Genomic DNA, 13564 nt, shown 5'->3' on the forward strand with positions numbered 1-13564 from the left:
ATCATCACTTACATGCATGTGAAACCATTTTGATGACAATGTTGCTGAGCAGTGTCTTTCTAGAAAAAAGGCTTTGGTTAACAAAGGAACCTTTTATTAGGGAAATAAACATTATTGTACAAACTTCTCCATGGTTTACCTGTACATCCTCATTGAGGTACTTAGAATTCTGCATGTAGATTCATAACACAGCAGAATAAAGCAATACAAGTCACTTGCAAGTCAGTTCATGAAACCTTGTACAAAATCAATCCTTTTGTGACTGAGGGTAACAATACTTCTCAAGCAAGATGACAGATAAATTACAGTCTCTGCATATTAAACATAAATTGCATTATTCTAAATTTAGTGAAATTATACACACAGATAATACTGAAGTTGAGGAATTTTGTAATGTTACTTTAAATTTTTAAATAAACAATTTATATTTGCTTTAAATCAGAACTTCAAATATTTGAGGGTTTTACGTTCTTTAAAATCATATATTTGATTCATAGTTTGCCTTACCAAGGGGTAAACGCACAATTTTTATCCATCTTATATCAATTTTTCCACCATCACGAGCCAGATTTGCTCAATAGCCCTCTAACTAACCATCACAGCATGGAACAGAGCGTTACTATTAAGTCCAGTCAGAAGTCTTACAACACCAGGTTAAAGTCCAACAAGTTTGTTTCAAATCACCAGCTTTCGGCGCACTGCTCCTTCTTCAGGTGAAGGAAGGAGCAGTGCTCTGAAAGCTAGTGATTTGAAGCAATCTGTTGGACTTTAATCTGGTGTTGTAAGACTTCGTACTGTGCTCACCGCAGTCCAATGCCAACATCGCCACATCATTGCTATTAAGTGTACTGTGTTACAGGATCACTATGCCCAACTCATACCATTGGAATCACTCCTCAAACTTTCTTCTGAAAGAAATATTCCACGAAGTAGATCGAGTTTTACTTGAAATAAATCCATCTTGGAACATCAGAAAATGCACATGCAGAAAAGCAGCTAGCATCAACTGAAGAGCAACATCATCGTACATTTTGACATTTATAAATATTCATAGACTCTTAACCGCTTAGATAGATGTGTTCAGTGACTTAAAAAACATTCTTGGAGATGGTTTTGTTTCTGATTTTCTACTCTTTTTAATAATGATGATCAGTTGTCTTAAACTGTTGATATTGTTTGGTTTACTTTAGCACATTATTAACCTGAATGTCAATTATTTCTCCACACCAAAGTACTTTTGGTATCTTAGATGCAAATGATGTAATGAATCAATAGGACAAGCTTTCCTGCAAATATACTTTTAAAAAGGTGTCAGTATTGGTAAATGGTAGTTTGGACATTAGTTAAAAACTCACCATTGGTGGTTTTGAAAGATTTTTTCACTTCTCCATTTCCTGAGGCAATGCACCCATCCTCGTCATCACAGTCTCCACTGACTTGGACATCATCACCATCTATTTGGCCACTGCCCTTTTCTGTTGGTTGCCATTTCTCATATTTGGGGATCACTTTTCCCTGCAATAGCTGCAAACAACAATTTGCAATCACTAAGCATATTTCTCACCAGCACAAGTTATCTCTTTAGTTTGAAACGCGTGGGAATTTGTAAAAAAAACGTGAAATATTAGAAATAATGATACTGAACTGGGTGCACATAATACAGAGAATAAAATAGAAAATGGCATGGGTTGGATTGGATTTGTTTATTGTCACGTGTACCGAAGTACAGTGAAAAGTATTTTTCTGCGAGCAGCTCAACAGATCATTAAGTACATGAGAATAAAATAAAATAAAAGAAAATACATAATAGGGCAACACAAGATACACAATGTAACTACATAGGCAAGGACATCAGGTGAAGCATACAGGGGTGTGTAATGTTAATCAGGTCAGTCCATAAGAGGGTAATTTAGCAGTCTGGTAACAGCGGGGAAGAAGTTGGAAGAGTGAGTAAGCCGGGTGGGAAGGGTCTTTGATTATGCTGCCCGCTTTCCCCAGGCAGCGGGAGGTGAAGAAGGAGTCAATGGATTGGAGGCAGGTTCGTGTGATGGACTGGGCTGTGTTCATGACTCGCTGAAGTTTCTTGTGGTTTTGGGCCGAACAGTTGCCATACAAGGCTGTGATGCAGCCAGATAGGATGCTTTCTCTGGTGTATCTGTAAATGTTGGTAAGTGTTTAGAATTTAGAATTTAGAACAGTACAGCACAGAACAGGCCCTTCGGCCCTCGATGTTAATGTGAACATGCCGAATTTCTGTAGTTTCCTGAGGAAGTTCAGGCACTGTTGTGCTTTCTTGGTGGTAGCATCGACATGGTGGACCAGGACAGATTTTTGGTGATGTGTATTGTTATGGGCCAGGGTTTAGAGGACCCCAAAGTGTATCATGGAGTTCACCTGACCCACAAATTTTACTAGATTCTGATATGGGGAGCACATGGCCCACTCTACAGGCGTGGTGCAGCAGAAATGGAAAAGTATTTTTTGAAACAAAACAATGTTTATTCTATGAACTCAAGTTAACCTTTTTAAAACATATAGTGAACATCTTAGCAACCATTAATTCAAATACAACCCCCAAAGACTACAACACTAAGTGAACCTTTAAGCTTTCCTTTTTAAAATCTATACGACTTAAAAACAAAACCTTTATCAGAAGCACATCAGGGTAAAGTCACTACTGAAAACATTTATAATTCTGAATTCACCAAATGATCAAGAGATAGTCTTTTGATGGCAGAGAGAACAGCAGTACACCTGCTTGGTCTGGCTTCAGCTCCAACACTGAAAACAAAACTAAAACACACCCTATAGCCTGTTCAAAAACAAAAGTAAAAAGCTGACAGACAGCCCTGCTGCACCCACTCTCTGACATCACTGCAGTCGTAAACACCCGTTTCTTAAAGATACTCTCATTACAGATATTAATATGCACACCCATTTATAAACGCCCATTTCTTTAAAGGTACTCTCACATGGCAGTCCCTCTAGGAATTTGAAGCTATTAACCATTTCCACCTCTGCCTCATTGATGCTGACAGGGGTGTGTGTAGAGTACGTTGCTTCCTGAAGTCAATGGCCAGCTCTTTAGTTTTGCTGGCATTGAGGGATAGATTGTTGATGCTGCACCACTCCACTAGGTTCTCTATCTCCCTCCTGTATTCTGATTCGTCGTTATTCGAGATCTGGCCCACTATGGTCGTATCATCAGCAAACTTGTAGATGGAGTTGGAACCAAATTTTGCCATGAAATCGTGTGTGTACAGGGAGTATAATTGGGGGCTAAGTACGCAACCTTGCGGGTCCCCGGTTTTGAGGACTATTGTGGAGGAGGTGTTGTTGTTTATTCTTACTGATTGTGGTCTGTGGGTCAGAAAGTCGAGGATCCAGTTAAGGATTGCAGAGTGAGGAGCCAAGTCCTAGGTTTTGGAGCTTTGAAATGAGCTTTGCTGGGATTATGGTGTTGAAGGCGGAGCTGTAGTCAATAAATAGGAGTCTGTTGTCGTAGTCCTTGTTGTCGAGATGCTCTCGGGATGAGTATAGGACCAGGGAGATGGCGTTTGCTGTGGACCGGTTGCGGCGGTATGCGAATTTCAGTGGATCAAGGCATTCTGGGAGTATGGAGTTGATGCGCTTCATGACCAGCCTCTCGAAGCACTTCATTATGACTGATGTCAGGGCCACCGGACGGTAGTCATTGAGGCATGTTGCCTGGTTCTTCTTTGGCACCGGTATGATGGTGGTCTTCTTGAAGCAGGTGGGGACCTCGGAGCTGAGTAGGGATAGGTTAAAGATGTCCGCGAACACATCTGCCAGCTGGTCCGCGCAGGCTAGGCTCTGAGTACACGACCAGGGATCCTGTCCAGACCCGACACCTTCCGAGGGTTCACTTTGGATAATTCTCCTGGAATGTGATGCCACACTAGTTGATGCAGTTGAGAAGCATTTAAAAGTTTATAAAATTTGGAGGAAAGTGGACATATCACCTTGTCTAGATCTTTCCTGTCAACAAAACTTCCATCAGAATAGTCAAGCAAGACTGGCAGCTCTTTAGAAGTAAATGCAAAGAATGTGGCGGTGTGCACCAATGACGCTAGAACTTATGCTATGAGATGGCGTTTGGATTTGTGCACGATTGTCAACCCATTAGACATTGTCCCAGAAGGATTATCATAGATGTCAGATTAAGATAGGAATTGTTGAAGGTGTGAAGGACTTTCCATCCGGAGAAGGAATACCTCTGGAATTTAACCTCTTTCACATGAATGGGATCAGTTTCTCCAAAGACTCACAACACAAGCGTGATTAAGAAAATGTTGATGTTTGGTCAACTCTTTGCCCCATGACAGTGTTCCCGAAAAGGTGCAGATTGTGTCTGAATCAGGAAAATTGGCTGGAAGGCTCAGAAACTACATGGGTGATGTTTGGTTTAGCCATGGTCCCGACTGGCCTTCGTAAATGACCCACTTCATCTGCGCACAACGGATAATACTTGTGCGCAGTTGAAGGCATCTGTTCCAGATTGGTGGGCAAGTGATGAAAATTAATGAATCACCACATGAAAGAGAAGTTAATGCTTCATGTATAACTTTTCGTCAGAACTTGTTGCTTTGCTGCATATTTCAAGCATTTTCAGCTTTTTTTTTCTGTTTCTACAAAACACAAAATTTACGATTTGTTGTAAAAATGCCACAAGGTATTGGCAGAGTCATTATACAGAGTTAAATTGCACTCAAAATATGCCACTGTAGCAAAATTAATACTAATGCATTTTGCAGATGAAAGAAATGATTTCAATTCTTTAACATTTTTACATTAAAGCATAATGCAGCATTGTACTGTGATTACATTGTACTGTGGCTTTCATTTCATTTTCTATATGGAACCATATTAGTATGTGTGATCATTATTAATCTTTTGCCCTGAGTATACTAAAATGTCAACTAAAATGTGTCAGTCTATAAACAGAAGCACTTAGCACAGTGAGACCAGAAGGACAATCCAGCAGCTTTGTGAACCTGATCTTGTTTCAGTTAGTCACATCTTTCTTTTCTGTGACCACTTCAATAACACTCTGGCAGAATTTTTATACTTCTGGGATGTGGACTATTTTAGCAGCTCTCGACCACAGGCCGTCTTTACTTCAATTAAAAAATACGCACACTCTTAGTACTGTGCAGCTCAAATCATACCCAAAGTTTTTGTTTTAAATAACCAGTTAATTTCCTGATACTCTGGTCAAAATGTTAGAAATGTGGTTCCAATTTTAATTCCAAGCAGGTTTGAGGAATTTGAATTTGAGGGCAGCATAGTGTCACAGTGGTTAGCACTGCTGCCTACGGCGCTGGGAACCCGGGTTCGAATCCCGGCCCTCGGTCACTGTCCGTGTGGAGTTTGCACATTCTCCCCGTGTCTGCGTGGGTTTCACCCCCACAAGCCAAAGATGTGCAGGGTAGGTGGAATGGCCACGCTAAATTGCCCCTTAATTGGAAAATAATAATTTGGTACTCTAAATTAATTTAAAAATAGGAGTGTAAATTTGAAATGCACTCACTGTCCCAGAAAACAGGCCTGGGGTAGTTTAACAACTGAACCACATTCAAGCTACAGGGGCAGGTAGGTGTCCAATCGATTCACTGACACACTGTGAAATCCACCACTTTTGCAGTGCAATTGCTGGCGGGTGAGTTAGGGGTCCATTTAAAGTGGTTATGCACCTCTTAAAAGTCACCCTTCATTTCTGCCTGCAAAGATTTGTTGACTGCGACAGGATGAATGAATTTCTTGGAAACTCTTCTGGAGATCTAAGAGTAAGAGATAGAGGTGAAGAGGAAACCTCTCTTTCCAGCCAGTGAAATGAAGATTTCAAAGCACCAAGACTACCAGAGATAGAACGTGATTGCTGAGATTGAGATTATAAACTCCAAGGGCATCACTCCCAGTCCTTGATGCAGTGTAAGAAGCACATCAGTGACCTCTAAAGAGTAGGAAGGAAGAGCACAGCTCTTCATTTCTCCACCTCTCACAACAACACATGGCAACAAACCCCCCCCACCTTAACAATTCTCCCCCCCCCTCCATTACATTCTTCAACACACGGCTCAAGGACACATCACCCTTCATTCTCAATGGAAATAAACACTCACCTCATCCTTTTTTTAAATAAATTTAGAGTACCCAATTACATTTTCCAAATAAGGGGCAATTTAGAGTGGCCAATCCATCTATCCTGCACATCTTTGGGTTGTGGGGGCAAAACCCACGTAAACACAGGGGGAATGTGCAAACTCCACACAGATAGTGACCCAGAGCCGGATCGAACCTGGGACCTCAGCGCCGTGAGGCTGCAGTGCTCACCACTGTGCCACCGTGCTGCCATTCACCTCATCCTTCATCTTTTTACTTCAGTACTTAGTGGAACTCTTCTGACTTGGTAGCCTTTGCCAGTTGCCTTCTCCCATGACTCCTTTCTCACTTCACACTCCACTCACGTGTCAACCACAACACCATTCCATTCTGATTCCAACTTGTTCCTCCTTCCTCACAATATCCACAAAAGCATAAGCTACACATATCTGCACTTTACCTTCCAAGAGGCACTCACTAACTCTTGCATTCATTATCTGCAGCACAAGACAATGCTCAAAACAAAAAACGTGAACACTGACCAACACCACAGGGTGCCACTGAGTGCTTGCAGGACACTCTGAAAGGGTGGGTGAACAACCAGAGTTCTTGGTCCATATCACTACCTAAGACACAAGTAAAAAGAGGGATGAGGTCCTGCAAGCAGAATACAGGGAGCTACAAACAAATTCCAAAGTCGGCCCTCAAAGGTAACAATCTCAGGATTGCTCCCAGTACCCCCGTGCTAGTGAGATCAGGAAAAGGAAAATAGACTGGGTGAAAGCGTGGCTGAAGAGATGATGTGGGAGGAATTTACAACCCTGAGGCATTGGAACCAATTTTGGGGAAGGTGGGACATGGACAAGCTGAATGGGTAGCAACCCGCAGGACTGGCACCAATATCCTCACAGGGGTATTCGCTATTACTGTAGGGGAGGGTTGCAATTAGAGTAACGGGGATGAGAACCCGAATGGTGAGACACAAGAGAGAGAACATGTGATGATATGATCTGCATACTCGTCTGCCATTGGGCCAGAACGTCGGCTTACCATTGGCCCTGGTCGGTCATGTGCCTCTCGACCGATTGGCCGAGAGGCTGAGTTAACCACGCCTCTATTAACGAGGTATAAATGCTCAAACGCCTGACGATCGTCCCTTTCCACTGTAGACGATCGCAGAGCTGTGTTCTAGTTAATTAAAGCTAGACTTTGGTAAATCACTCGCCTCGCGTGCAATCGATGGTACATCAATTTAATTAACTACGACTTTGAAGATGGAGTTCCGCATGAAGCCCGAATGCCTCCGCATCAGCCCGCAAACTCCGAACTCTGCAGAACTTTTCCAACTCTGGCTGACTTGCCTTGAAGGGTTCCTAGCATCTACAACCACCGGGGCACAGAAGCTGCACGTCCTCCACTCCAGCGTGGGTATTGACGCTTACGCCATGATCAAAGAGGAAACGGATTTTGATGACGCTATACAAAAGCTAAAAGGACAATTCATCAAACCGATCAACAGGGTATTCGCTGGGGTTGGGGTGGAGCCGGGAGTGCAGGAGGCGAAAGAGGCCGGTGTGCTGGCCTTTGCGTCCCTAGTAGCCCGGCGAAGGATCTTGCTACAATGGAAGGATGCGAGGCCCCCAAGCGTGGAGACCTGGATCAATGACATGGCGGGTTTCATTAAGCTCGAGAAGGTCAAATTCGCCCTGAGAGGGTCGGTACAAGAGTTCTTTAGGCGGTGGCAACCTTTTCTCGACTTTCTGGCTCAACGATAGGGTACAGGGACAGTAGCAGCAGCAACCCGGGGGGGAGGGAAGGGGGGGAGGGAAAAGGGGGAGGGAAAGGGGAGGGGGGGGGGGCGGACAAAGACTATGTTTGTTTATTTAATTTTAATTTATTTTTAAGTTCTTTTGTTGTTCGTGGGGGGGGATGGGATACATATGGTCTGGGGGTGTTACAGTTATTATGGGTTATTTTGTTGCATTTCATTGTTTGTCGTTATGTTTTATATTTTCTGTAAAAAATTCCAATAAAAATTATATTTAAAAAAAAAACAGGGTATTCGCTCGACATCTGCTGGCCACCAGAAAGCAGGTCCCCGGTGAGTCTCTAGACCAATACGCCCGGGCCCTCTATGCCCTGGGGAGAGGTTGCGCCTGTGTAGCGGTGTCCGCTACAGAGCACATGGAGCTACTCATCAGAGACGCTTACGTGGCTGGGATGCTGTCTCCCGTGATCCGCCAGCGGATGCTGGAAAGAGACGAACTCAGTTTAACGGAGACGCTGACCCTCTCCGCCTCCCTGGAGGTCGCAGATCTAAGCGCTCGGACCTATGACCCTGGCCAGGCCGCCTCCTGGCACGCTTCCCACCCGCCGCTCCCGGCCTCTCTCAGGCTTGTGCCACGGGGCGCCCCGATAAGTCCGCGGGGCCCCGCTGCTACTTTTGTGGGTACGCTAAACACCCTCGCTCGCGCTGCCCAGCCCGCTCCGCCCTCTGTAAGAGCTGCGGGAAGAAGGGCCACTACTCCACGGTCTGCCAGGCCAAAACGCTGGCTGCAGCGCTTCTGGAAGCTGCACAGCACTCTTCCCCCCCCCTCCCCCAGGCCTCTGCAAACGGCCTGTGTGCCTCTCTCTCTCTCCTCCAGGGCCCCTCCAGCCGCTCCCGACTCGCGCCCCGCCGGCCAACAAGCGCACCTCCCCGGCCCCTCCAGGCCTCTGCCTGCCCGCCGCGCACGTTTCTCCCCCCCGCCCCCGGGCCCCGGCGCCCGACCGGCCCGCCTTTCCGGGCCCTCCCGGTCCCTGCCTGCCCGCAGCGCGACTGCCCCCCGCACCCGGCCCGCGCGCCTTACCTCCTCCCGCAGCTGCTGCACCTAACCGGCGTCCTGGAGCCGGCCTGCGCATCCCCACAGCTGATGCACCTAACCGGCGTCCTGGAGCCGGCTTGCGCATCCCCACAGCTGATGCACCTAACCGGCGTCCTGGAGCCGGCCTGCGCATCCCCACAGCTGATGCACCTAACCGGCGTCCTGGAGCCGGCCTGCGCATCCCCACAGCTGATGCACCTAACCGCCGTCCTGGAGCCGGCTTGCGCATCCCCACAGCTGATGCATGTTACTCACCTCCTGGAGCCGGCCTGCGCGTCCCCACATCTGCTACACCCGGCTCGCCTCCTGGAGCCGGCCTGCGCGTCCCCACATCTGCTACACCCGGCTCGCCTCCTGGAGCCGGCCTGCGCGCCTCACCGCTCACAGCGCCGGCAACGCTAGCTCCGCCACCAGCGGCCACGAGGGCTTCCTGGGCGCCGCCATCTTGGGGCCCCGACCCCACGTGCGGATCTGGGCGCCGCCATCTTGGGGAACAGACTTCACATGTGGATCCTGGCCACCGACTTCCAGATCTGCCACGCAAGGTCCCTCCAGCATCGAATCGGACAGCGACGACGGATTTTCTCCACGGCTCGCGGCCGTTCACCTCACATATGGATCCTGGCCACCGACTTCCAGATCTGCCACGCAAGGTACCTCCAGCATCGACTCGGACGGCGACGACGGATTTTCTCCACGGCTCACGGCCGTTCAACTCGACCAGTCTCATCCACGCACGCTCGCCAAAACGACTACGCTGATCCACCTCAACGGCCACGAGACGGACTGCCTGCTGGACTCCGGGAGCACGGAAAGCTTCGTTCACCCTGACACGGTAAGACGCTGCGCGCTCCCTGTCTATCCCGTAACACGCAAAATCGGTTTAGCCTCAGGTTCGCACTCCGTCCACATCACCGGGCGCTGCATCGCGGACCTTACGGTCCAAGGGAAGGTTTTTAAAAATTATAAATTCCTTGTCCTCCCTGACCTTTGCGCACCGGCACTCCTAGGACTGGACTTCCAGTGCAACCTGCAGAGCTTGACTTTTCAATTCGGCGGGCCTATACCCCCCCTCACTGTCTGCAGCCTCGCGTCCCTCAAAGTGGACCCTCCCTCCCTGTTTGCTAACCTCACCCCCGATTGCAAACCCGTCGCCACACGGAGCAGACGGTACAGCGCCCAGAACTGATCCTTCATCAGGTCCGAGGTCCAGAGGTTGCTGACGGAAGGGGTCATCGAGGCCAGCAACAGTCCTTGGCGAGCCCAAGTGCTGGTGGTCCGGACGGGGGAGAAAAACCGGATGGTCATCGATTACAGCCAAACCATCAATCGGTTTACGCAACTGGACGCGTATCCTCTTCCCCGTATTTCTACCATGGTAAACGAGATCGCGACATACACGGTCTTCTCAACGGTGGACCTTAAGTCCGCTTACCACCAGCTCCCCATCCGTGCGAGTGACCGACTGTACACCGCGTTCGAGGCTGACGGGCGCCTCTACCACTTCCTTAGGGTTCCATTTGGTGTCACAAATGGGGTCTTGGTCTTCCAACGGGAGATGGACCGAATGGTCGACAAGTACGGATTACAGGCTACCTTCCCGTACCTTGATAATGTCACCATCTGCGGCCACGACCAGCAGGACCATGACGCCAACTTCCAGAAATTCCTCCAAACCGCAAAACTCCTTAACCTCACGTACAATAAGGATAAATGCGTGTTTAGCACCGACCGCCTAGCCATCCTCGGCTACGTAGTGCGTAACGGAGTGATAGGCCCCGACCCCGAACGCATGCGCCCCCTGATGGAACTCCCTCTCCCCAATATCCCCAAATCCCTCAAACGCTGCCTGGGGTTTTTCGCATACTACGCCCAATGGGTTCCCAACTACGCGGACAAGGCCTGTCCCCTCATGCAAACCACAACCGTCCCGCCGTCGACGGAGGCCTGCCAGGCCTTTAGCCGCATCAAAGCGGACATCGCAAAGGCCACGTGCGTGCCATCGACGAGGCCCTCCCCTTCCAGGTCGAGAGCGACGCATCAGAAGTAGCTCTGGCGGCCACCCTGAACCAAGCGGGCAGACCCGTGGCCGCCTTCTCCAGAACTCTCCAGGCTTCCGAACTCCGCCACCCATCTGTGGAAAAGGAAGCCCAGGCCATAGTCGAAGCCGTGCGACATTGGAGGCACTATTTGGCCGGCAGGAGGTTTACCCTCCTCACAGACCAACGGTCAGTAGCCTTCATGTTTGATAATGCACAAAGGGGCAAGATCAAAAATGACAAGATTTTACGGTGGCGGATCGAGTTGTCCACGTACAACTATGATATCTTGTATCGTCCTGGGAAGCTCAATAAGCCTCCTGATGCCCTGTCCCGCGGTACCTGCGCCAGCGCGCAGATAGACCGCCTCCGCTCCCTCCACGCAGACCTCTGCCATCCAGGGGTGACCCGCCTACACCACTTCATTAAGGCCCGCAACCTGCCCTACTCCATCGAGGAAGTCAGGTCAGTAACCCATGACTGCCACATCTGCGCCGAGTGCAAACCGCACTTCTACCGCCCCGAGCGCGCACACCTGATCAAAGCATCCTGCCCCTTCGAACGTCTTAGCATTGACTTCAAGGGGCCCCTTCCCTCTAACAACCGCAACATTTACTTCCTGGCGGTTATCGACGAACACTCCCGCTTCCCCTTCGCCATTCCCTGTCCCGACATGACCACATCGACCGTCATTAAGGCCCTACTCTCCATCTTCTCACTGTTCGGCTACCCCGCGTACATTCACAGCGATCGGAGGTCCTCATTTATGAGCGACGAGCTGCGTCAATTCCTGCTCGACAGGGGCATCGCCTCTAGCAGGACGACCAGCTATAACCCCCGGGGTAACGGACAGGTCGAGCGGGAGAATGGTACCATCTGGAAGACCATACTACTGGCCCTCCGGTCTAGAAATCTCCCTATTTCCCAATGGCAAGAGGTGCTCCCCGATGCACTGTACTCTATCCGCTCACTCCTCTGTACTGCAACTAATCAGACACCTCATGAGTGTCTTCTTGTTTTCCCCAGGAAGTCGTCCTCCGGATCCCCTCTCCCGACATGGCTGGTCACCCCCGGACCCATCTTGCTCCGGAAGCATGTGCGGGTGCACAAGTCCGACCCGTTGGTGGAGCATGTCCAGTTACTCCACGCTAACCCGCAGTATGCGTATGTGGAGTACCCCGACGGTCGGCAGGACACGGTCTCCCTCCGGGACCTGGAACCCGCCGGCGTGCGGCCCCCCCCACCACAGACCCCCCCTCCCCTTTTTCACCCCAGCACCCCACTCAGCTTCCCCATCCCTCATCCATGGCGTCTCCGCGGCCAGCTCAGGTGACGGAGACCATTCAAGGTCCATCGCTCCCGGACTCCAGGATGTCAGCAGGACCATCAGCCGATCCGACGACAACTCCTCCACTACGGCGCTCGGCCAGGACGTCAAGGACCACCAAAAGACTGATCGAATCCCTCTAGAGTTCTACAGCCCCATGGACTTTCTTTTGTAAATATTGTTATGTCTGGGCCAGTGGCAAGCCCCCAAATTCGATAAGGGTACGGAGAGAAAATTATTCTCCCGACGGCTACTCATATCATCAGTTCTCCACCCCCCCCCCCCCCCCCCCCCCCCCGGGTCTCGTTCACACACACCCCCGCCTTCCTTCTCCGTAAGGGGTGAATGTGATGATATGATCTGCATACTCGTCTGCCATTGGGCCAGAACGTCGGCTTACCATTGGCCCTGGTCGGTCATGTGCCTCTCGACCGATTGGCCGAGAGGCTGAGTTAACCACGCCTCTATTAACGAGGTATAAATGCTCAAACGCCTGACGATCTTCCCTTTCCACTGTAGACGATCGCAGAGCTGTGTTCTAGTTAATTAAAGCCAGACTTTGGTAAATCACTCGCCTCGCGTGCAATCGATGGTACATCAGAACAAAGATAGAAATGAAAGACAGAAAGGTAGAGAGCAAAAGTGCAAAGCCGAGGAAGCACAGGCTAGCATCAAATAGAGACATAGTACAAAAAGCAATGTGTAAACATGTTTTAAATAAACTCTAAAGGAACTGCAAAGAGCATTCTGTTATAGAACAATAAGGTAAACAAATTAATAGTGCAAATAAACAATTACAATATGATTGAGATAACGGTGACATAGCTGTCGGGCGACCAAGGCCCGGAACTGAATATCCATAGCATATTCAGGTAGGACAGACAGAAAGGAAAAGGAGGTGGGGTGGCATTGATAGTTAAACATAAAATCAGTGCAATAGAGAGGATGTTGGCTCAGAAAATATAGATGTAGAATCAGTCTGGGTGGAGCAAAGAAGCAACAAGGGGAGGAAAACATTAGAGTTGTGCGAAGATGGGGAGATGGTGGGTAATTGGATCAAAGATGTAGTGGATAGGGGCAGCACTGTAGCGCAGTGCTTAGCACTGTTGCCTCACAGCGCCAAGGTCCCAGGTACGATCCTGGCTCTGGATCACTGTCCGCGTGGAGTTTGCACATTCTGCCCATATTTGCGTGGGTTTCGCCCCCACAAC

General features: G+C 49.0%; 1 protein-coding gene across 3 annotated transcripts in view; it reads right to left on the reverse strand.

Annotated features, from left to right (window-relative positions):
- The window catches only part of gpc5a (glypican 5a), a 1363183-nt gene that overhangs the window by 537519 nt on the left and 812100 nt on the right, over positions 1-13564 (reverse strand). For all 3 annotated transcript variants that reach the window (XM_038818309.1, XM_038818308.1, XM_038818307.1), the window contains exon 7: positions 1356-1524. In XM_038818309.1, coding sequence (XP_038674237.1) covers positions 1356-1524 — 169 coding nt within the window. The remainder of the gene's footprint in view (positions 1-1355; positions 1525-13564) is intronic.

This window comes from Scyliorhinus canicula, chromosome 14 (assembly GCF_902713615.1).
Source record: "Scyliorhinus canicula chromosome 14, sScyCan1.1, whole genome shotgun sequence".
Taxonomy (NCBI): domain Eukaryota; kingdom Metazoa; phylum Chordata; class Chondrichthyes; order Carcharhiniformes; family Scyliorhinidae; genus Scyliorhinus; species Scyliorhinus canicula.